The sequence below is a fragment of the Aedes albopictus genome, chromosome 1, assembly GCF_035046485.1.
Source record: "Aedes albopictus strain Foshan chromosome 1, AalbF5, whole genome shotgun sequence".
Taxonomy (NCBI): Eukaryota; Metazoa; Arthropoda; class Insecta; order Diptera; family Culicidae; genus Aedes; species Aedes albopictus.
The window spans coordinates 95477277-95501704 of record NC_085136.1 but is presented as its reverse complement, the minus strand read 5'-3'; the positions used below and the strand labels follow the sequence as shown (position 1 = coordinate 95501704).

The 24428-nt window shown below is 45.5% G+C and overlaps 1 protein-coding gene across 1 annotated transcript; it reads left to right on the top strand.

Annotated features, from left to right (window-relative positions):
* The first annotated feature begins 1292 nt into the window (after positions 1 to 1292).
* On the top strand, positions 1293 to 23970 carry LOC109416555 (intraflagellar transport protein 140 homolog). Its single transcript, XM_029854965.2, has 5 exons — positions 1293 to 1676; positions 1752 to 2125; positions 2188 to 2409; positions 15353 to 16356; positions 19994 to 23970. The coding sequence occupies exons 1-5, from the start codon at positions 1530 to 1532 to the stop codon at positions 22672 to 22674; spliced, it is 4428 nt and encodes a 1475-aa protein (XP_029710825.2). The 5' UTR covers positions 1293 to 1529; the 3' UTR covers positions 22675 to 23970.
* The last annotated feature ends 458 nt before the right edge of the window (positions 23971 to 24428 follow it).

Genomic DNA, 24428 nt, shown 5'->3' with positions numbered 1-24428 from the left:
AGTTTTTTTCTGTGTAGGTATTTAATATTGCTGACTGCACCCCAAATTGGACTGACACAATAGTGTGCACACACCTTTAAAGTGTGATTGCAGCGCAGGGCCACGTCGGATCGAGTTGAGGTCTTCGGTGCACTTATTCCTTGTAAATGGAGGAATAAGTGCACCGAAGACGTCGAGACGATCCGAGGCAAATGTGCACTTTTATCACACTTTTTAGGCGTACCAAAAAAAAAGTGTGTTAGTCCAATTTGGGATGTAGTCTGCAATATTCAATGAACAAGATTAGCGAGCTGGAAGTTTAAATTTCGAAGAGACTTTTTTGTTTGGTGCTTGAAACATGTTTCATGTAGCATCGCAAAGCTTCGTTGCATCGTTCTAGGTCGCATCGCATAGTGGTTTCGCAGCGCGGTGTCTCGAACACTAATGCAAATCTACTGGTTGAAAATATGCCCATTTGATTTTGCTGGGAACAGCTGATCTTTGTTCAAGATTGTTGTAAGAAGATAGGTTATCCAGATCGCCAATGTTGCATGGCGGCCATCTTCGATTTTTTTGTTGTTGCAACACAACGTTGCCCGTTGTTGGGTTGCGGTGTTGTGGGGTTGTGGCACTTTTCACGTTGTGATATTGTTGGCGTTGCCGGGTTGCAACACCAAAACAACACCAAACAACACCAAAAACACGCCAAACAACACCAAACAATACCAAAACAACACCAAACAACACCAAAAACACGCCAAACAACACCAAACAATACCAAAACAACACCAAACGTCACGAAAACACCACCAAACAACACTAAACAACATCGAACAACTCCAACAACAACAAACAACACCAAGCAACAATAACAAACAACAGCAACAACCTACCTCACCTACCACCCTCCCCCGCGCGTCCCTCGCCAATAAAATGACCAACTCAGATAACCTATCTTCTTACAACAATCTTGATCTTTGTTTACTATTTTCAACCAGTAACTCAAGTGGTGTTCGTGTAATGCAGCGTGTACGTACACGCAACACTACTAAAAGCAGAAACCACTATAGTGGTTTCTGCTTTTAGTAGTGTTGCGTGTACGTACACGCTGCATTACACGAACACCACTTGAGTTACTGGTTGAAAATAGTAAACAAAGATCAGCTGTTCCCAGCAAAATCAAATGGGCATATTTTCAACCAGTAGATTTGCATTAGTGTTCGAGACACCGCGCTGCGAAACCACTATGAGTGAAACTGGTGATCTGACCTGACGCCGGTTGCAAACAAGCACCATGGCAACGGTTTTTTTTTCTTTGTGGGGTCTGTTGTCAGACACGGCTAAGACCGATAACGGTCCATCTCGCCTGGCAACGGTTTGTTGTGTGATTATTTGTAAACAAACAGTTAATGAATGAAAAAGTACCGTTTCATTCAGTACCAAAATCTGAATCAACGATTCATCACTGCGAATAATGTTAAATCAATACGAATTTTCTTGGACAAACTGTGCAATTTACGTTTAGTTCCGTGTGCTGTTGAGCGGCGAAAATGACGCTCTATTTCGACAGTAAAGTCCAATTTCTGGACAGCGAAGCGATAAGTACCGTTAGCAGCTGGCACCCGAACGAGTCGATCTTTGCGGTCGCTTCGTACAGCAACGAACGGGGTGGTTCCGTGACCATTTTTGACGATACGGTAAGCTTACTTTTGCGAGCAGGAAATGATTCTGTTTTCGTCCGAATTTTAAATGCGTAATTTTCTTCATTCAAGGGCATCCCGCTGAGGAACGTAACCTACCCGGTTCATTTGACGTCGCAAGCCACGGTTCTCACGTGGCATCCGGAGAAAAAGATCCTTCTGAGCGGTTGGGAGAATGGGGAAATCCATGCTTGGTTTGAGGGAAAGCGAGATTTTACTACCATCAATGGGCCTCACAAGTCGCCCATTGTGCTGCTGGAGTTCAGCGAGAAGGGAGGCCGGGTTATTACGGCTGATGCCATGGGAGTGCTGACCGGATGGCGATACGACGGACATGGACAGTTTTTGACCATGTTCAATCACGACCTGAGGGATCCGCTGTTGCATATAACGTTCAGGAAGTCGATCGAAAGCGCCAGCAATAGAGAGCTGACCAGCTTGGCAAAGTATGCAAGATTCATACCTCTAGGACCAATTTTGTGTAATAATTGGTTTGTAATTTTCACAGGGCAGCGGTGGCAGGTGATGAGGCAGCATTGGACACCCTCACGACATGGAGACCGAGGACGGCCGTGCGCAACTTGGGTCATTCCACTCTGCAGGACAATTACTGTTTCTACGCTTGTACGCAAACTGGGGTGCTTTATTACATAAACCAAACAGGCACCTGTACAGAAATCGTTCGCGGGGACAGCATACCGATTATACAGATCCTGTGGCATCCTAGACAGTGAGTATTATTTATTCTTACAACACGATGAATCAGAGTACAGAAGGATTGTATAACTGTTAAAATATTTAAACATGTTTTTAGTTTTCAAACGGGGACGATTAAAAAAAAAATATCACCTTTTTTTCATGCAAAAATGTATGAAAAAAATGATAACACTGACATGATTTTTTTTTGAAAAATGTTGATCGTTCAAGGACACGACCGGGGTCTCCCGTTAGCCTATGGATCGCCAATCCGGAGGCGGCGGGTTCAACTCCCTGGGCATAGTGTACTTGCGTCTCAATATACAAATTCATGCAATGGCAGGCAAAGAAAGCCCTTCAATTAATAACTGTGGAAGTGCTCAAAGAACACTAAGTTGAAGCGAGGCAGGCCAAGCCCCAGTGGGCACGTTGAGCCATATGGAAGAAGAAGAAGAAGAGGAAGAAGAAGAAAAAGAAAAAAAACGTATGAATCACATCACTTACCAAAGTGAATCCAAATCATGTGACTTCCCCCCCCCCCCCTAAAAAACTCCTTCCCGTGACAGTCGTGGAGAAGATGAGGTGATCTCGGTCTCTAGTTGGAAGGTACGTCACACTAACATTCCTTTCCTTCCTCGATGCATTGAGAGCAGTAGTTACTCCCAAGCTCCGTTTGTTGGTTCCTTGTGCAATTTCGATTGTTCTGGTCAATCACGGAGTAGCAACTACGAATTGTACGGTCATCTATGCTCATGCTCATGCTCATGTTGATCGTTCAAGGACACGACCCATAAATAGCAAACACTAAAAAAAATTGGTTGAAATCGGTAGAGAACTGTTTCCGCAATCGCAGTCACCGCATCGACGTTTTTGGAAAAAAAAACCTAATCCCGAGATAATCGCGTTTAAAGTTTCAAGTTTGCACTACGTGCCCATTAGGGAGCGAGGCGCAAAACATTATATCCTTGCTTGTACTACTTGGGTCTCTATGAAAATTTGACTCAGCATTCTTAAGAACCCATACTTTAAGATAAAAGAATAGAAAAAATCGCTTTTGTGCTCGACCTCAACATATATAACCCCTTAATATGACCAAAATAGACGACTGGCCAAAAAAGATGTTACTCTATATAGTTATATGTATTGAGATTTTATTTTATTTATTATTATTTTTCATAATCTACATTTGCAATGCAAATGATTAAGAATTTATTACATCGAACAACTTACACACTATCATCCTAATTTGGTTTAACAAAAATAAGGATGAACCAGCCTCGGGCTGAAAATCTCATAAATAAAGACATAAAAAAAAAAAAAAAAAAAAAAAAAAACAAAAATAAGGCCTATGGTAAATTAAAAGTGTTCATGTATTCATGCATATTTTGCCTGTTTCTACTACAATATCTTTTGAAATTTGCATATTGATGACGTTTGAGCTTTTTCCAAAATGTTATATTTTGTCGAATTTGCCCCTTTGAGGGCCCCTCCTGACTACACCACTGGCCCATCACCTAAAAGGCTTTGGATTTAATCATATTTCCACATGTAGAATGCAACAAAAATAGTCCGGTCGAAATCCCCGGGGGACACCACCGTAACCTTCCCTTGTTAGGAGTGAAAACTGACGGAGCATACCCCGAATCACGAGGAGCATCATACACACTTAATTCAGATTGCCGGGATATCAGCATTTTTTCAAACTTTTGCCGAGATTCGCACAGCCGGGCAATCAGCAAACAATCATTTTGCCGGGATCTCGGCAATTTTGACAGTTCATTACTAATAGTCGGCAATCGTTTTGCTGAGAATCAGCTAACAATCGTCACTTTTTGCTGAGATACCAGATAAAGATTTTGCTGAGCAGACGGCTGTGCGCGATTTTGCCGAGCCCGCGAATCTGTTTTGAGTGTGTAGGGTCTGGGACCATTTGGGCAGGAGGATCTATTTTGGGCACCACCCAACTAACAATTGCAAGTCACAAACAAGCAAGTTTGCTGAATTGTTGCTTAATAATGGTTATGATAGCTGAACTAAAATTATGCTCTACACATTACTGTTTAAATGATTTTTCAATTGAGTAAATAGTCAATGTTCGACTTTCCTCATCGGTATCAACAAAGATAAATTAAAACACTATTCAAAAGTTTAACAAGAAATTTATTCGACAAGCATTGATTCCTTAACAAAAGAGTTTAACAAAACATTTGTCTGCATCTTATTAAGCTGATGAATGGATAATAGGCCGTCCCTTATTTTGCAAAAATTGGAAGTGTTATAAGTTCGTTAGTGGAAAATGATCGTTTTAGCTAAAAAATGATCGTGTCAAAATTTGAAGACCGTATCTCAAGGCTAAGTGGTCCCTCAAGGGGCCCAAAGTTGTCAAAAATTGTATGGGACCAGAAAACATGAAATTCGACGAAAAAATACGCTATTTTACTAAAACCGGTGATTTTAGGACCTCTCTCTCTCTTCTTGGCGTAACGTCCTCACTGGGACAAAGCCTGCTTCTCAGCTTGTGTTCTATGAGCACTTCCACAGTTATTAACTGAGAGCTTCCTCTGCCAATGACCATTTTGCATGTGTATATCGTGTTTTTTTTTTTTTTTCCTTCTAAACCATAGGGGGATAAATCTGCTCATCAGACACCCTAACAGGAAGGTTAGGGTAGTGTGGGGATGAGGCCGTCTTCTACAATGCCGGTAGAAGCCAGGACTACTCTCTCCTCGACCCACTAAAACACATTCCTATGGTCGCCAAACCCTACGTCTCTCCGGAACCACCAAGAAGGTATTGCTTCAGAGAGGGGCTAGTGCATATCGCACCCTCAAGGTTAGCTGCCGTAGCCTAGCAGCAACGAACATCGATGACTCGCACTGGAGAGTCCATCACGATAGCATGCTGGCGCTTAGCCAGTTTCCCGAGTGGTCCTCGCCACTCCCTTTGTCCTCGGAAGGCGGGCAGGGTCAACCCCGCCCGTGCCCTACTGCTGAGCGGACATCAAGAACTGATGCCCACATGCAACCCGATCTGACCTGCTGAAGGCAAGGGTATCACTACCCTTCAGGCCTTATCAGCTGCATCCGTAGGTTGCAGACAGCAGGGTCTCACCTACCCCGACCCTTGCCGGGGACCCCTTTCCAACCGCGGGCTCAGATCCAACCCAGTAGACTGACGCCACGACAGCACCGCTACCGGGACTTCCTCTCCGCGGCCACTTAATCGCTGTAAGGGTCGATCTCGACCGCAGGGCACCGGTATGACCTACGAAGCCGACTTCGAACCCCTGGACCACCTCTTGTACTGCATCTGGACTAGCCATTCTCCGAGTCCACGCGCCACCTCCTTTGTAGCTCCCAGACGATATGGGTGATAGCCGTTGAAACGGCATTCCAGCTAATCTCATCCCTACACATTCTCTGGACCAAGTTGTCCGGAGTTGTGTCCTCCCCGCATGTGGCAAGCATGCGGTCACGCATTGTGCGAAAACGCGGGCACACGAACAAAACGTGTTCCGCCGTTTCCTCTAAACCATTGCACACTGGGCATTCGGGAGAGTCCGCATGCCCGAAACGGTGTAGATACTGTCGGAAGCAACCATGACCTGTAAGGACCTGTGTCAGGTGGAATGAAACTTCCCCATGGCGCCTATTAATCCAACTATCTACCCTCGGTATCAACCTATGGGTCCACCTTCCTTTGGTGGAACTGTCCCACGCGCGCTGCCATTTGACCATAGAGGCCATCCTGACAGTCTTGCGTATGCCTCTTGTGCCGCGCATTTCGAAGCACTCCATATCCTCACTGATAAGAATGCTGATGGGCACCATACCAGTAATGACACAGAGAGCGTCGTGTGACACGGTACGGTACGCGGTTGCAACCCTCAGACACATAAGCCTGTAAGTACTTTCCAGCTTCCGTCGGTAGCATTCAGTACTTAGCGCGGTACCCCACGCCGGGCCGCCATACCTAAGTATGGACGTAGCAACACTAGCCAGAAGCTTGCGCTTACTGGCGTACACCGCTGAGCTATTGGACATCATCCGGGACAGTGCCGCAATAGCTGTGGAGGCTCTTTTACAGGCATAATCGACGTGGCTACCGAAGGTAAGCTTATCGTCGATCATCACGCCCAAGTGCTTGACAGAGCGCTTCGACAGGATAGTGCACTCTCCTACACTGATCTCCGTCTGCTGCGCCGACTGCATGTTGTTAACAACCGTCACCTCTGTCTTGTGGTGAGCCAGCTCCAGTTTTCTGGACCGCATCCACGCCTCCACAACCTTGATCGAGTGGTCGGTAGTCAACTTCACCTCCTCGATCGTTTCACCGTAGACTTCGAGCGTAATATCGTCGGCAAATCCGACAATCACCACTCCCACTGGGTACTCTAACCTCAACACCTCGTCGTACATGACATTCCATAACACCGGACCCAGGATGGAACCTTGCGGGACTCCTGAGGTTATGTGAAAGCACTTCCGACCCACCTCCGTGTCGTATACTAGTACGCGATTCTGGAAGTAACTTCCGAGAATCTTGTACAAGTACTCCGGTATCCCCAGACGCAAGAGCGCATCAGCAATAGCAGCCCAACTGGCGCTATTAAATGCATTCCTTACATCCAGAGTCACTACCCCGCAAAAGCGAATTCCCCTCCTCTTAGGCTCGAGTGCTTTCTCGGCGGTTTTTGTAACCGACAAGATAGCGTCTACGGTGGACCTCCCCTTCCGGAAGCCATACTGGTTGCTCGAGAGACCATTTACGCCCTCAGTGAACTTCAACATTCTATTGAGGATGATCTTTTCGAGCACCTTCCCCGCCGTGTCAATCAAGCATATTGGTCTATATGCCGACGGGTCTCCGGGTGGTTTCCCCGCCTTTGGCAATAGTACCAGGCTCTGCCTCTTCCAAGCTTCTGGGAAAACTCCCTCGTCCAGGCATTTCTGCATAGCAGACCTGAACATCTCGGGAGCTTCTGCAATAGCTACTTTTAAGGCCAGGTTCGGAACTCCGTCCGGACCTGGGGCCTTACCTACGCTAAGGGACTTAGCTATCCCCGCAAGTTCCACATCGGTGACCATTTCCTCATCGCCAGCCCCAGTCCCCGGCTGTCCTACGAAAGGAGGCCAAGGACTAGGATCATGACGCGGAAAAAGTCCTCCAATGATCCCCTCCAACATCTCTGGAGATTGCTCTGTAGGAGCCATCACACCTCTCGTCTTGGCCATAACGATCCTGTAGGCATCACCCCACGGGGTCGTATTGGCACTCTGACAGAGACCCTAAAAGCAGGCCTTCTTGCTTGCTCTTATCTCGGTCTTGAGCGCGGCTTTTGCAGCGGCGAACACCACCCGCCGTTCGTTTCGCTCTTCCTCTGATCGTGCTCGCTGCATCCGCCGCCTAGCCCGTAGGCAGGCGCGGCGCAGGTCCGCAATCGCGTCGGTCCACCAGTAAGCCGGTGGCCTCCCATTTCTAGGGTGGACTCTCCTAGGCATGGTCGCATCACACGCACGTGAGAGCACCGCTACCAGCTCGTCGCCGTCTAAACCGAGTAAGTTTCGCTCACGGCGGAGCGCTTCCCTAAATACCTCTTCGTCGAAGTATGATGTCTTCCACATACGCTGTGTATATCGTGTGGCAGGCACGAAGATACTCTATGCCCAAGGAAGTCAAGGAAATTTCCTTTACGAAAAGATCCTGGACCGACCGGGAATCGAACCCGTCACCCTCAGCATGGTCATGCTGAATACCCGTGCGTTTACCGCCTCGGCTATATGGGCCCTAAAGGGCCAAAAATGTGCTTAGAATTGCGATCTCTACTCGTTTTTGAGTTATTGAACAAAATAAGGTAAATTTCCTTCGGAATCTAAAAAAAAAATGATCAAAAATGCTGATTTTTCGGTTGTTTTTTGTCAATATCTTGGAAACGAGTAGAGATATCGCAAATCTAAGCACATTTTTGGCCCTTTAGGGTCCTAAAATCAGCGGTTTTAGTGGTAGAGCATAATTGTTTCGTCAAAAAAAAAATTTCATGTTATTTTGGTCCCATACAATTTTTGACAACTTCAGGCCCCTTGAGGGACCACTTAGCCTTGAGATACGGTCTTCAAATTTTGACACGATCATTTGTTAGCTAAAACGACCATTTTCCACTAACTTATAACATTTATATTTTTTGCAAAATAAGGGACGGCCTACTCACCACCCAATTGACATTGACACTAAGAAACACACGAATGATGAGTGGACTAGCAAATCTTTACCCAAATCCCATCCCATCAAAACCATAGCCGATGATCCGAATGGCACTACGCCTCACAAATATGCATCCCGAAAATCCAAACACATTAGAGCTCAACGAATGTACTCGGTGGAGCCATTGAGCAGTCCAGGCACCGTCAGTGCGGACGTCAACTCCACACCGGTACTGCCGGACAACCTTGACCAGGCTGGACACTCTTTGGCGGCCGAAAAAGGGACGGGAAAGGGAGTTCATTCCAATACTTCTACAGACGACGTGGGAATCAACGCATCGCCTGGCGGAACTTGCCCGCCAACAGCGGATCAGCCTCCAGAATATTCATTCGGTGAAGCCCCTCTCAAATTACATCGCACTACCTGGTGGAATCACTGAGTAGTTCAGGCACCGTCAGTGCGGACGTCAACTCCACACCAGTACAGCCGGACAACCCTGGACACTCTTTGGTGGCCAGAAGAAGGACGGAAAGGGGGTTTAATCCTAGACCCCTAAGGACGACGTGGGAGTCAGCGCACCGCTTTCGACCAACACCCAACATAGATCGAATGTGGAATAACATGCCGTCTCGTCAGAAGGCTCAAGAAGCACCCTGCAATTAATAGCAAGTTCTGATGCAACATTGGGTCTCCAGTTAGCCTAGTGGTTAAGGCTATGGATCGATCGCCAATCCGGAGACGGCGGGTTCGATTCCCGTTCCGGTCGGGAAAATTTTCTCGACACCCTGGGCATAGTGTATCATTGTACTTGCCCCACAATATACAAATTCATGCAATGGCAGGCAAAGAAAGCCCTTCAATTAATAACTGTGGAAGTGCTCAAAGAACACCAAGTTGAAGCGAGGCAGGCCAAGTCCCAGTGGGGACGTAGAGCCACATAGAAGAAGAAGAAGAAGAAGAAGAAGAAGAAGAAGAAGAAGAAGAAGAAGATCCAACATTATACGATCTACTCCAACTCCAGAAGGGTATTCCCATCCCATGGCCTTCTGTCTTGCCAGATCTATTAGTCCCTGGCATACAAACAGATTTCCCTGCAACGACAGTAGGCGCTCACCAGTCTGAAGTATATTACCACTCACCATCAGTTGGACAGACATCTTCAAAATTCATCCGACAGTTCACTATTAATTTGAAATGGCAGTTGATGTTTGTTTACTTTCTGCATTTTCCGCGTAACATCCGGAAATAACTTCATTTATTCCGAAGTTTTGCATTCTTTATACGATACATGAAGAAAAGCATGTGCTGTTTGGATCATTTTCGACCGCTCTGACGAAATATTTTTATACAAAGTATAGCACTGCAAGTACCTAGATTTTTAGTAAAATGTCCCAAAGATTTAATAGTACTGGTTGAAAACCAATGTATAAAGATTTAGCAACATGTATTATGCTTCTTTTTAAAATCCGAAGTGATCTGGGATGCAAAAAATGAGCTTTTACCTACTTTTATATGTCGCAACTCGATTCGAGTTAGTGTATGTATATTGTAGCTCTTGATTAGCTTAATGATGCGCAATACAAGTAATTGATTCAAATTTATTTCGCATCTGCAACTTTACCAAGAACCTCCAATCAAAGATGGGTATTGTAGAAACTTTGGAGAACTTGAGAGACTCAGCAGAAATTATATTTTGGATAAAAAGTGTACATCAACGCAATTTTCTCTTCAATGAGTTTCGATTACATATTGCCAAATTTAATCGTCGAAAACTGGAATTAAGGTTGACATGTTAGATAAATAATCATCAAAATCGATATATTCAAAACTAAATATGACTTCTGCAATACTTTAGATCTAACTTGTAAATTATTCTACAAGACCTTTGAGACTTGTAATCAAAAGTACAAGTCATAGCTAATATTTTATACTTGTAGTTTGTTTATGCAACACACACTTGTAAATTCTACTAATAATATTAGTCCAACCGACTTGTAGTATTGGACTTGTAACTTGTATTTGTTGTATTTTTATGCAACAGAAAATTACAAGTTACAAGCTACAAGACTAATATTATTAGTAATTTTTTCATTATGCTACAGCCCCCTGGTCAGTTTAAGTGGAATTTAAAATGTAATCGTAACATCTACCACTCAGCTGCGGTTGGTAGGGTGGGGCGGGGCAAGATGGGTCACCTAAGGATGGATCACCATAAAATCGTATTGGTTTGTATTCGTCCGCTACTCTTTAATACACTAGTTAGCTATGCTAAAAGTCGATAAAAAGTTCATTGAATACAAAATATGATGTTAAACAAGCAGTTATAAAAAGTGATCGATTTTGCGCCGTGAAAAAAGTGCGGGGCAAGATGGGTCACCTTTTAAGTAATTCATATTTACTCTACGAAAAACGTCAAAATATGAGATTTGTTCCGCATTCATATATGCTCCATATCCATACTGAGTAAACAAGAGCTACTAGTAAACATTTTATAAATTTATTTGGAATATAAAATACTTTACGATTTAAGTGGTCCTAAGGCGACTTGAAAATCGATGTTTTCACTAAAAAATTATCATCATTTTATGTTATAATTTTGAGCGTTCATTCCGCTTGATTGAAGTCATTTATGAGATAGTCTTGTAATAGAAAATAAATAACTTTTGAATGCTCCAAAAATACGTTCAAAATTGAAGGTGACCCATCTTGCCCCGCGGCCGTTTATATGGAGATTATATGGAATGTATCGCATAAGAAAAATGGCTAAAAACCATTCTATTTTTTATTTCCAATGAGAGTGAATAATTTTTCAATCAATGCCCCAAACCTTTGTATATTCATGCTGGTCATCTAACAAAATTAGTAACATAATCAAAACATGAGTAATGCGCCCGAAAATGGCACTGACCCATCTTGCCCCGCCCCACCCTATTCAAGTCGGGATACCTTCACCATGTTCTTCAACTGACAACTGATCTACCTATAGTGGGAATCAAACTTGGTTATCCCTTCCGTCTAACGGTTATATCCAATGGAAATATTCCGGATTTCTCCGGAAACTCAGTAATCCGAAACCTAGATACACCAATCCTGATCATGTGGGATGTCAACGGCCACCATCCTGAATGGGGAAGTCTCCAACAGTAGGGGTTTACTAATACTGGAGATTGCAGAAGCCTTCGGATTAGTCGTTCTCAACGAAGGATCTCAAACATTCGCCAGAGGTCAGAAAAATTCAGCCATTGACGTCAGTTTAGCCAGCCCATGTATAGTTAACCGACTTCTTTGGGTAGCAGCTGAGGACCCAATGGGAAGTGATCATTATTTAATCACTATCCTAACCGATCAACAACCCCAAGCTATGTCACGGCGTCTACGTTGGAAATATGAACAAGCAGATTGGTATCAATTCCAGGAATCAATAAATTCGAAAATTCTCGACTCAGCCGTAAACAACATAGATGACTTTCAAAAGGCTGCCAAGGAAGCCGCCACAGCTTCTATTCCGCGATCGTCAGGGAATCCTGGTCAATCCCTCCCTTGACCCGTAAAAATCCCCATTACGAATAACAAAGAATACAATACGACTCGATACAATCGGCAAAGACCCACGCGACGAAAAAAGGACTACGATAGGAAACTTGGAACATGGAATTCCAAGTCACTTCGTTTCGCAGGATGTGACAGGATAGTCTACGACGAACTACATCCCCGCTACTTCGACATCGCAGCGTTGCAGCAACTTTGTTGGACTGGACAGAAAGTGTGGAAAAGCGGACATCGAGCGACTACCTTTTACCAAAGCTGTGGCACTACCAATGAACTAGGACGGGATTTATAGTGTTGGGCAAGATGCGACAACGTGTGATGGGGTGGCAGCCGATCAACTCAAGGATGTGTATGTTGAGAGTTAAGGGCCGTTTCTTCAACTACTGTCCACTCCAAGGGAGACCTGATGACGAGAAAGAAGCGTTCTACGCGCAGTCAGAACAATAACTGCTATCGATGCGTAAGCTTTGCAGCTTCCCGTGGTATGATAATCCGAAACACTTTCTTTCTCCCGCAAAGATGAGCATGAGCATGATTGACCGCCCGCGCTTGCTCCTCTGTTATTGCAAGGACAACTGCATTTACACAAAGAACCAACAGATGATGCTTGGGATTAGCTTTCTCTTCATTGTGTAAATGCTGGAATCCCAATACTTTTCAATAAGCAATACCAGCGCCGGCCGCGTCCGAATGCAAACTACTTGCGCGGAAACGCAAACTACAGATGCGTCGGTGTTTAGCATTGTGTTCTCCTTAGTTGCGAATGAATAACTTATGTAGGGTGAGTTTTGAGGCACAATAGATCGCGTTCGTCGTCCAAGGTTTAGAAGGGTATTTCTTCGCGAGCGCATTATTAATCGCGAATCAAAACATTACACTCGTTTACCACGACATGACAATGCTGAACGTGATCAATTCACAAGTATTAACAAAATAACACGTGATAAATAAATCAGAAAGATCTTACCGCATGGTTTGCCGTCTATCTTTTACCGACCCTCTCTTTTTCCAGAAATTCATGTAACCTTTATTTGAGTCAAAACATTTATTCATTACTTTCTTCCTCCCGCAAAGATATCCACAAAGTCACCCGGAGAACACTCCATCAAACAGAAAACCATATCGATCACGTTTTAATCAACGTTAAGTTCTTCTCGGATATAACCAATGTCCACACACACCGCAGTGCGAATATAGATTCGGATCACTACCTAGTCGCTGTATGCATGCGCTCAAAACTTTCGACGGTTATTACCACGCGTCGAAGTCGAACGCCGTGGCTCAACATCGAGCAGCTGCGTAACATAGAAGTGGCTCAAAACTACGCGCAGCAGCTATAGCAGCGGCCATACCAACGACAGAGCAGCTTGTCGCATCTACACTTGAAGATGGCTGGAGGGATATCCGATCCGCCATAGGTAGTATTATCAATCCAGTTGAAAATCGGAGTTTTCGACTAGCGAAGTTGGATTTTATATAAATAAATAGTATACCAGGTCCGCTATACAGCGCACTACTTCAGAAGTTAGGTCCGACGCAAGGACTTGGAGAAAAATCCAACTTCGCTAGTCGAAAATACCGAGTTCCAGCTGGATTGATAATACCTCGGCTGCAGCACTAGGCTTCGCGACTCCGAATCACAGAACTGACTGGTACGACGGTGAACAGTTGAAAAACGAGAAGAATGCAGCATTGGTGAGAACGTTGCAACAACCTACAAGGGCGAATGAGGCACGTTATAGACAGGCACGGAATCGGTAGAACTCAGTCTTCCGGAGGAAGAAGCGCCAGCTTGAAGAACGAGATCGCGAAGCGATGGAAGAGCTTTACCGCCTTAAAAGGACACATGGAAGCTCACGAGAAGCTGAACCGCTCGCGTAGAGCCCCTCAATGGCGACGTTGCAAACACCGAAGGTGGCGTGGTAACAGATCTCGGAGTACATGGGCAGGACGAAAGATTTCCAGTCCCTAACCTCCAAGAGATTGAGGAAAAGGTTGGCCGGTTAAGAAACAGCAAAGCCGCTGGATTAGATTATCCACCAAGCAAGCTTCTAAAATACGGTGGAGAAGCACTGGTGAGAGCACTATACTGGGTCATTACCAATATTTGGGACGAGGAAGTATTACCAGAGGAATGGATGGAAGGTATCTTGTGTCCCATCTTCAAAAAAGGCGACAAGTTGGATTGCGGGAACTATCGCGCGATCACGCTACTGAGCCGTGCCTACAGGAAGCTCTCTCAAATTTTATGCCGCCGTCTATCACCGATTGCAAGAGAGTTCGTGGGGCAATATCAGGCTGGATTCATGGGTGAACGCGCTACAACGGACCAGATGTTCGTCATTCGACAGGTGTTGCAGAAATGCCGAGAATACAAATTGTCCACACAACACTTGTTCATCGATTTTAAATCGGCGTATGATCAGTACGAGTATCAGGGACACTCTCGAGTCCCCTCGAATCTCGCAAAGAGTTACGGCAAGGTGATGGTCTTTCGTGCTTGCTGTTTAACATTGTTTTTGAGGGTGTAATAAGGAGAGCGCGGATAAATACAAGTGGAACGATTTTCAAGAAGTCCGTTCAGCTGCTCGGTTTCGCTGATGATATAGATATCATAAGTAGTTCGCAAATTCGAGACGATGGCGGAAACGTACATCCGATTAAAGAATGCCAGGCGAATCGGATTAGTCATTAGTGTGTCGAAGACAATGTACATGATCGCAAAGGGATCTAGGGAGGAATCACCGCGCCCGCCACCCCAAATTTCTATCGACGGTGGTGAAATCGAGGCGGTTGAAGAATTCGTGTACTTGGGCGACTTGGGCTCACTGGTGACCGCCGACAACACCAGCAGAGAATTTCAGAGACGCACTGTGGCAGGAAATCGAGCTTACTTTGGACTCCGCAGAACTCTACGATCAAACAAAGTTCGCTGTCACACGAAGTAAACTATGTACAAAACGCTGATTAGAATGGCGGGCGCCAAAATATTTTTTTTTTCGAACTGAACTGCATTGGAGAGACAATTTGTTTCTGTCCCTTGTTATAAACCCTAATTGCCACGCTAGACGAAGGTTGAGCAATAATGGTCGTTTGGTGGACGCTTTGACAACATGCGTGTGGTTGAGTGTGAAACTTAGACAGGTTTCAATAAATTTCTGTAATCTTCTAATGCTGAAGCAGTTCTCCTACCTCTATTTATTTTTGCAAAATTACTTTCTCAACAGGGACTCCATCGTTCTGCTCCTGGAAGACATTACCATCGGTCACTACGAAGTGGACGGCAGTGGACAAATCACCGAACTGGATCGAGTTAAGCTGTCCGGATCGGTCAAAGTATCTGGCTACAAAAGTGCCATCACTTGGGTGGCTGGCGTGGGGGCTGCTTTGGCGATTCTCACAGGGGATCTGTCGGTAAGAATATGGGACATCGAAAGCAATGATAACTATGTATTGTCAATGGAACTAAATAATGGCTTAGCCGGATTGACTGGAAACAATTTGCCGACCAGAAATCCAGTCGTAGAAGTTTTTACATGTGTGGCCTACTGCAAAGATAACCAAACGCTGAGCGCCGGAACGAACCAAGGCAATTTATACACCTGGCGCCGATTGAACATCAATAGGTCCTACGACTATCCGGAGAATCAGTGGCAGCTTACGAATGTCACTCCGGTCCGAGGAACGATTAAAAGTCTCACCTGGGGCATCACGGACACAAATCGGCCCTGCATGATGGTCAATTGTCTGTCGAATGTGTTCATTCTGAAGGAACAGGCTCTGCTGTCCAGCCACACCCGAACCGTGTGGGCCACCCAGAAAAAGTCAAACGAACTGTTGGTGGTGCAGCAGCAGAATGCTTCCCGCAGCTCGGCAGGGGGTGAGAAAACCGGCGACCGACGGACAGCCGTGATGAAAAGCGATAATTCCATCATCCATCTTGCGTTGAGCGAAATAAATCTTGTCGTAACGAATGGCCGTACGGTGGCCGTCTATCGAGTAAGCGGCGGAGGTGGCGCTGGGTTGACATCGTCGTCGTCGTCGGCGGCGGCGTCTAGGGTTGATGAAGATGCCGATGCACTATCCATCACGCATACCGGCAGTTTCGGCGTTGATTGTGTGGCGATTTACCTGTATGAGCAGCAGGTGGTGGCGCTGGGGGCGGAGCAGGTGAAGATTTATTCGCTCAGCGGGCTCGTACTGCAGGAGATATTTTTCAACGAAAATGAAGGTAGGTTGGGTGTTGAAAGGTGCTGTTGTGTTAAGCTTTCGAGGCATTGAGCTAGTGCTAGTGTTCGATGTGCTAGTATTTGATTCTGGACAAATCTTGATGTTTTTTTTCTTTTGTTATATATTGGCATCCTAATCAAGTACATTCATCAACATCCAAAACAATTACTAAATTTAGGTGCAACTGGTTGCGTCCCCGTATTATGCATAATGTAATTTTATGGGATTTATGGGGAAACATAATTTTCATTAGGGGCTTATTTGGTTTCCGGAGGCTGTAGAATGCTCTGAAATCATCCGAAATGCTCTCCAAACTTTTCGAAACGCCTGAGAAACCTAGTGGAACTCCCTGGAATGCCCCTGAAACTCATTGGAATGCCTGAATTCTCCTGGACCGCCCCTGAAACACATTGAAACTACTTGGATCACCCCTGAAACGCTCTGTAACGCTCTTGAAACCCCCTGAATCGCTTCAGAATACTCAGCAATGCCTCTGAAACTCGCTCAATTTCCCTAGACCGAACATCCGTGAAACGCCCCAGAAACCTGAAACCCCAGAGTGGTACTCAAACCATCTGAGAGCTTCAAAACACCTCGGGAACGCCTCTGGAACCCCTCTGAAATCCCTTGAAATGCTCTGGAGCGTCCATGAGACCCCATTAAACATCCTGAGACCCCTAGAACACCCCTAGAATGCCATGAAAACCCATGAAATCTCCTGGGACGCTCATCCCAAGTAACATTTTGATGACCAGTTAGTCTTGTAGAGGTTTTGAGAACTGTCATAAAACCCAATATCTTTTATTTCGGTTTATGATCGTTCTAAGCACCTCTTCTAGTCTTGGGGAGAAACCCCCAGCAACGCCCATTAAACTTACCGAAACCGCTTCGAACTTCTCTGGAGCGCTCAATAATGAAACCCCCTAAAGTCCCCCTGGAACATCTCTAGAACGCCTATGATACTCCTGAAACCCCTTAGAACGCCTTTGATACGCTCCTGACATATTTGAATCCACAGCCGCTTCTTTCCCGCAAGCCCACCCAAATCTCATCTTAGATGAGTTCTTCAACTGCTATGAATACAATGCAATTCCATGTCATAGGTTCAACAATTGGCGAGTTATCTATTTCAGAACAAACCTATTCGAGGCTAGCGAGGTTGCGGCAGCAGTGGCAAAACTATCCGGCTCCAAAGGGTTAAACTAACTCGAATCTTTTATAAAATGGTCCTGAAACCCCTCGAAACGTTCCTGAACTCCAGTGCAACTTCTTTAACCTTTCAAGACGCGATTCAAGACATGATTACACAGCAGGTGGGTGTCTGAACGCCTTTGGAGGCGCTGATATAAGGGGGCTTCAGAGGCGTTTTTGAGTGGTTGGTTTCGACAGGTCTTACGTTCTTTACAGGGGGTCCGAGGGAGTTTCAGAGGATTTCGGAGGCATTTCAGAAAGTTTTCGGGGATTTCGGCGAGGTTTCGGAGACCTTACAGGGGTGTTTCTATGAGTGTATGGGGGTTTCGAGGCACTTTAGGAAGTTTCCGAGGATTTTCAGGAGGTTCCGAAGACGCTACAGGGATGGTTTCGGGAATTTCGGAGGGTCTTAGGTGCGTTACATGACGAGGTTTCTGGAGGCATTTCAGGAAGAATCCGAGGATTTTCAGAGGGTTCCGGAGGCGTTACTGGCGTGTTTTCGTGGATTTGGCGGGGTCTCAGGTTCGAGGAGGGTTTCGGAGGCATTTCAGGAAGTTTCCGAGAATTTCCATAAAGGTTCAGGAGGCGTTATGGGGGACGGGGGTGTTTATGTGGGTTTAGGAGGGTTCCATGGGATTTAAGGGGGTTTTCGGGAAGTTTCAGGGGGTTTCGAAGGTATTACAGGGGTGTCTTCGGGGGTTTTGGGGGTCTCAGGTGCGTTACATACGGTCCAAGGGGGTTTCAGGAGGTTTTTGCAGGCATTTCAGAAACTTCAGGAGAGTTTCAGGTGCTTAACGCGTCCGAGGGGTTTTCTGAGAGATTTCAGATAGTTTCAGAGGATTTTCAGGGGTTTTCGTAGCGTTACAGGGGTGTTTTCGTCGGCTTAAGATGGTTTTAGGGCCATTACATACGAGTCAGAAATCTTCTGGGACGCTTCTGAAAATCTGACTGAAACCGCTTGAAACCTCCTTGGAACGCCCAATAAACCCCCTGAAACCCCATGGAACAACCATGAATATCCGTGAAGCCCCTGAAACCCCCTGGAACATCCCTGAAACGCCCACGATACCCCTGAAATACTACTGCAATCTCGTAAAACGCTCTCGGGAGATTTCAGAGGATGTCATGGAGCTTCCAGGTATCTATGGCCGATGGGTCACTTAATCTCTCCCTAAGCTTTTATAAAATGGTCCTGAAACCCATTGAAGCGTTCCTGAAGCCCAGAGCCTCTGAAAATTCCTCAAACCATCTGAAATGCTCTGGAAATGCTCTGGAACTCTCTGAGGTCCCATGAAAATCCTCTGAAACCCTGTGAAACGCTCCTGAAATGCCCCTAAAACCCACCGTAGCCCTCTTAAACGCGCAACCATCTGAAACTTACTAAAACCATCTAAAACCTTCTGAAATCTCTCTACATTCTGGTAAGAATCCACCTGAATCGCTGAAATGTCTTGGACCGCTCCCGCTAAAACATCTTAAACCCTATTAACCCTATAGGGTGTTGGGGTCAATATTACCGAGACAGGCTCACCATCATGGTGCGTGTGTGCGAAGCCTCCTAAATCTTCTGAAATACAGAGCTGTCAGAGTCCAGAGTCATCGGATCTACAAGCGTTAATAACATGCATGCTCTCCCGCAGTTTTATGCATAATTCATCTTAAAATCCCATGAAACCCCCATGAAACCCTCTGAGACCCTCCGGTGAACCCTCTGGAATCCTCTGAAAACCTTCTGGACCCGACTGAAACTCGCTTGATACCTGATATGGAACTTCCTTATGCCAACTTGAAACTCCCAGGAATCCCCTATATCACATCTGAAACCGCTCCAACCATAACCTCCTTGAAACACCTGGAAACCCTCTCAAAACCCCTTGTAATCCTCCGAAATTACTCATCCACTGAAACTCCTAGAGATTCTCTTGAAGCTTCCTGATAATCCCTCGTAATCCTCTAAAACCCTTCATGTGCTCGACCGTCCGAAACCATCCCCTAGAACTTTCAGAGACCATCGTTACTGATATCCTTCTGAAACCTCTTTTAAATCCTTTTGCAACCGCTGAATACTCATCATATTCGTACATAAATTTATTTCTGACTTTAGCGAAATCCTCCAAGATATCCCTAGATGATTTCCCTCGATTTTCATCGTCAACTCCGATTGTCTTGTCCCACTTGGGGGTTGTAGCCCAGATCTAGGTAATCTCAGACCCTTCTTCCCGTCGTAGAATTTTGTCTAAACAAAAGTTTTAACCCTCCTAAGATGTTGAGCTAGGCGTGGTGCACGTTCCGCGATCCTGTCTGGGTCATATTGACTCCAACACCCTACTAGGGTTAACGTTTGAATGGAGCGTAGACCGTGGAGATGGAGGTCAGACCCTCTCTCCACAAAAAGGTGTACATTTCTAGTTCTACAGTGTCTATTTCTGTTAACCCAACTCCAACAGGCAAACCGATAGGAGCAGATCTGCTCGGTCACTTTCTCACCATCTTTACCCTGAACGGCTATCTCAAGCTGTTCGACATTTCCCGCCACGAAATGAAACTGGTCCAACCGCCCAAATGTGCCTACGATCTGTTTGAAAAGTTTGGCGAAATCATCTCGGCCAAGGCAAACTCCACCGGAACTCACCTGGCCCTAACCATCGCCAATGAACAGCTGCTCCCGGATGGGAAGCTCTATCTGTGGAATTTGGAGAGCAATAATCTCAAGTACTATGAATTTTCCAGTAGGACTGGAACGAACACTGTGATACAGCATCTGCCGATCAACTTCTTTTGGGATTCGGACGACCCAAGGATGCTGGCGTGCGAAACGAAGCCTATTCCCGGACAGGGCCAGAAGGGAATGACGGGGAAGGGTAGCAGCATTCCGGAGTCGCAAATCAATATACTGTTTGTGGATCAGAAATCGCAGCTCAAGGAGCTTGAGCTGATCGAATTGGGGAGTGGTGAACAGTTGATCAACCTATGCATTCCACACGTTGTGATCTTGAAGTTGAATCAGATCGAGCGCATTCCACTTAGGGATTTCAAGGGATTGGAAGACTGTGATTTGACCACGAGGAATATGGTGCTAAACTTCAGTTTGAACGTAGCCCAGGAAAATATGGATCAGGCGTTCAGTTGTATTCGATCGCTCAAATCGGACACGGTTTGGACTAATTTGGCCAAGTTGTGCGTTAACACGGGTCGCCTGGACGTCGCAAAGGTCTGTTTGGGCCACTTGAAGCGCGCACGATCGGTGAGAGCCCTGCGTAAGGCCATGGAAGATTCCACCTTGGAACATGAATGCAAGGTTGCTATCTTGGCTATTGAGTTGAACATGATATCGGAAGCGGAGGCTCTCTATAAGAAGGTCGGAAGATACGACCTGCTAAACAAGATGTATCAAGCGGCGGGACGATTCGATGAAGCTCTGGAAATCGCTGAACATCTCGATCGTGTACATTTGAAAAACACCTATCACAAGTTTGCGGAATGGTTGAAAGAGAACGGCCAAACTCAGAAAGCCATTCAGTACTACGAGAAAACGAATAACCTGATGCATAATGTCAGTCAGTTGCTTATTGATGACCCTGCAGCGTTGAAGAAGTACATGCAAAACACTAAAGATCCGGAGCTGTTGAAATGGTGGGCCCAGTACATCGAAAGCAGTGGAGACATGGAAGGAGCGTTCAAGATCTATCAAAAGTCCGAAGATTGGTTCTCGCAGGTGAGAATCCTGTGCTTCATCGGACAAGTTGGGAAAGCGGATGAGATCGCTCGCAACAGCGGGGATCGAGCTGCTTGCTATCACCTTGCCAGATACTACGAGAACAGTGGAAAGTTCTCGGAAGCTATTCAGTTTTATACTCGAGCCCAAACCTACGGAAATGCTGTAAGAATTTGCAAAGAGAACGATCTTCAGGACGACCTCTGGACGGTGGCTTGTACGGCTAGACCAAGAGACAAAGCATCAGCAGCGAGCTACTTTGAGGAGAACGGGGATTATCGTAGGGCGGTTGAGCTCTACCACCGCGCAGGAATGCTTCATAAGGCAGTGGAAATGGCTTTCAAGTCGCAACAGCCGGAATCTCTGCAAGTTATTGCTTCGGAACTGGACGCAAATTCTGATCCAGAACTTGTGGCACGCTGTGCCGAATTCTTCATCGGAATTGAGCAGAACTACAAGGCGGTGCAGCTACTGGCGAACGCTCGCCAACTCGAGAAAGCTCTTCAGGTAGCCGCCGATCATTCAGTTCCTCTGACGGAAACTTTGGCGGAGCTCTTAACCCCAGCCAAGGATGAAGTCTCAGACGAACTGCGAGCTAAAATCCTGATCAAACTCGGAGAAGTTCTCCAGGAGCAAGGCGACTACCACTCAGCGACAAAGAAGTTCACCCAAGCGGGAGACAAGATACGGGCGATGAAAAGTCTACTCAAGTCTGGTGACACGGAGAAGATTATCTTCTTTGCGGGTATGTCCCGCCAAAAGGAAGTCTACGTAATGGCAGCCAACTATCTGCAGGCTCTGAATTGGCAAAGTGACTCCAAGGTGTTGAAGAACATCGTGACATTCTACACCAAAGGACAGGCCTACAACCAGCTGGCGAATTTCTATGCGAACTGTGCTCAGGCAGAGATCGACGAGTTCCGTGATTACGATAAGGCGCTGAAGGCGTTGCAAGAGGCCGGAAAATGCCTCTCGCGAGCTACTCCACCCTCGCAGAAGATAAACGAAACATTACAAGGGGCTATGATGGAGGTGAGGAAGGTGATCGATTTGCAGGACGCCGTGGAACGTGGGGAGTTTCTGGCTGCGATCAAGATCCTGAAGGTGAAATTGGAAGAGCCGGTGGCTCCTCCGGTGAGAGTTTGGGATCTGTTGGCCTTGTTGGTTGAGTGTTTGGTTTCCACCAGCCAATACTCGGAGGCGCTGTACTATTTGAAACAGTTGGCACAGAAGAAAGCGGATTGGTACCAGCAGGAGTTGATCGAGAGAACGCTACTGGACAAGTTGGTCACCGAGACGGGAATCAACTTGGAACCGTACGTGAGTGCAACCAGAGTGCAGCGACCGCTAACTTCGTCGACGGTGACCATTGACAGCGATGAGGAAGAGATCCAGGAGGAATTTGAACAGTGAGGATTTACGTGTGGAATAAAGTGCACTTATACGTAGATTGTAACCGTAAATGGCGAGTTTGTTTTCTTGATAGTGATGACAGCCCTTCGTTTGGAGTTTTAGGGAAAGATTGCGACTTGAAACGACGATGTCTAACTTATTCTGTAACTAAAATCCAAGAGAGCCCGACAGTCGTGGAATAGTTTATTGGCGTTGACGGTGCTGTATTATTTTGTTTTGCTGAGTTCCAGTGCTTACAAAAGTCCGAGTAGTTCGGCGTTCATTTACTTTGCTTGGTACGCTTCCATATTCCGGTACCGTTCGCTTCTCTTAATTTTGACCTTTTACGTTGTTTTTACAGTTCTGTCCAGTTCAACTCTTCAAAAGGTACGTATTCTCATTAACCCTCAAAGCCCCAGGACAAACTTCTTTTTTTTAATCGTCTGATACTCAGGATCTGTAAAATATAAAAATAAGCGGTTCTCACTATGATGGATGGGAAGAGTTGTACTTCATGTAAGAGTAGTTGTCAAGCCGGAAGTCCATGTTTGAACCTGTTTTTGCACCGGAAATAAGTGTTCCCTGGGGCAATGTTTTGGCGAGTCGTCTATAAATCTGGTATTTTATAAAAATTCTGAAATCTTTAACAACTTGAAATGGTAGGCCAATGCAAGAACACAATGCTGGGGCTGCTTTCTGGCATGAGATGCATCTGAAACTTGGTCCCAGGAGTGTACTTCCGGTAGGACTCCCTAAGACCCAATTTCGTGATCATAATCATTTTGCACCTGAAAAGATGATTTTAGAAGTTTGGTGTCTATGAAGAATTTGTTTCGTATATTTAAGCCCTTCTTTTAAAAGTATCACTCATGTGATTAATCCACCTAAAATTCAAACACGGGTCTTACTTTTAGCCAACGAATTATTACTAGATCATTGCAAACTTTTAGGCGTTTATCGGTTTCTGTCCCAATTTACAAAATTGATTCCAATTTGTAAAAGCACGCTTCGCTAAGAAATTTAAGGCCTGATTGAGATTCCACCTTGATTGATCTAACGAGAATTAACAACTAATTATTGAAAAAGTAGCCTAAAGGCAGCTGTAGAACATATCGCCAAACATAGCACCAGGGAACACTTATTTCCGGTGCAAAATCAGGTTCAAGCATGGACTCCCGGTTTGACAACTACCCTCGCATGAAGTACAACTCTTCCCATCGATCATACTGAAAACCGCTTATTTTTATATTTTACAGATTTTGAGTATCAGCCGGTCAAAAATAAAAAGTTTGTCCTGGGGCTCTGAGGGTTAAACATGGAAGCTACCTGTCCGATGGATTTACTTTGAAGAATACTCCCAGAATTCAGATGTATGTTATAATCTTAGTTTGATGTCCTTACCAATTATCTTTTTGTCAAACTTTCAATACTCTATCCATCGAAAGCTGCATCGGTTCCGCTAGCATGACATGTACTGGGGTGTAGCTGAGGTAGGTCATCACCTTCGGTATGTACGAGTTCTGGAGTACCGTCTACCCCCGTTGGTTTGAACGACACCTCATGCAAACCAACGGGGTTCATTTTTAGTTTGAACTTCTAGCAACCCTGTGGACGACGAAAAACCCCACTGCTGGCAGCCTCATTTTATGTTTTGTTTTGATTCTGCGTTCCGTTTCACCCCGTTCTATTAGCAGAATGAAGTTTGAGCCATTTTTAATTTGAACGATGTGCAGATTAGAGGGGGTCAAATTAAAAAGTGTTCAGATTAGATGCGG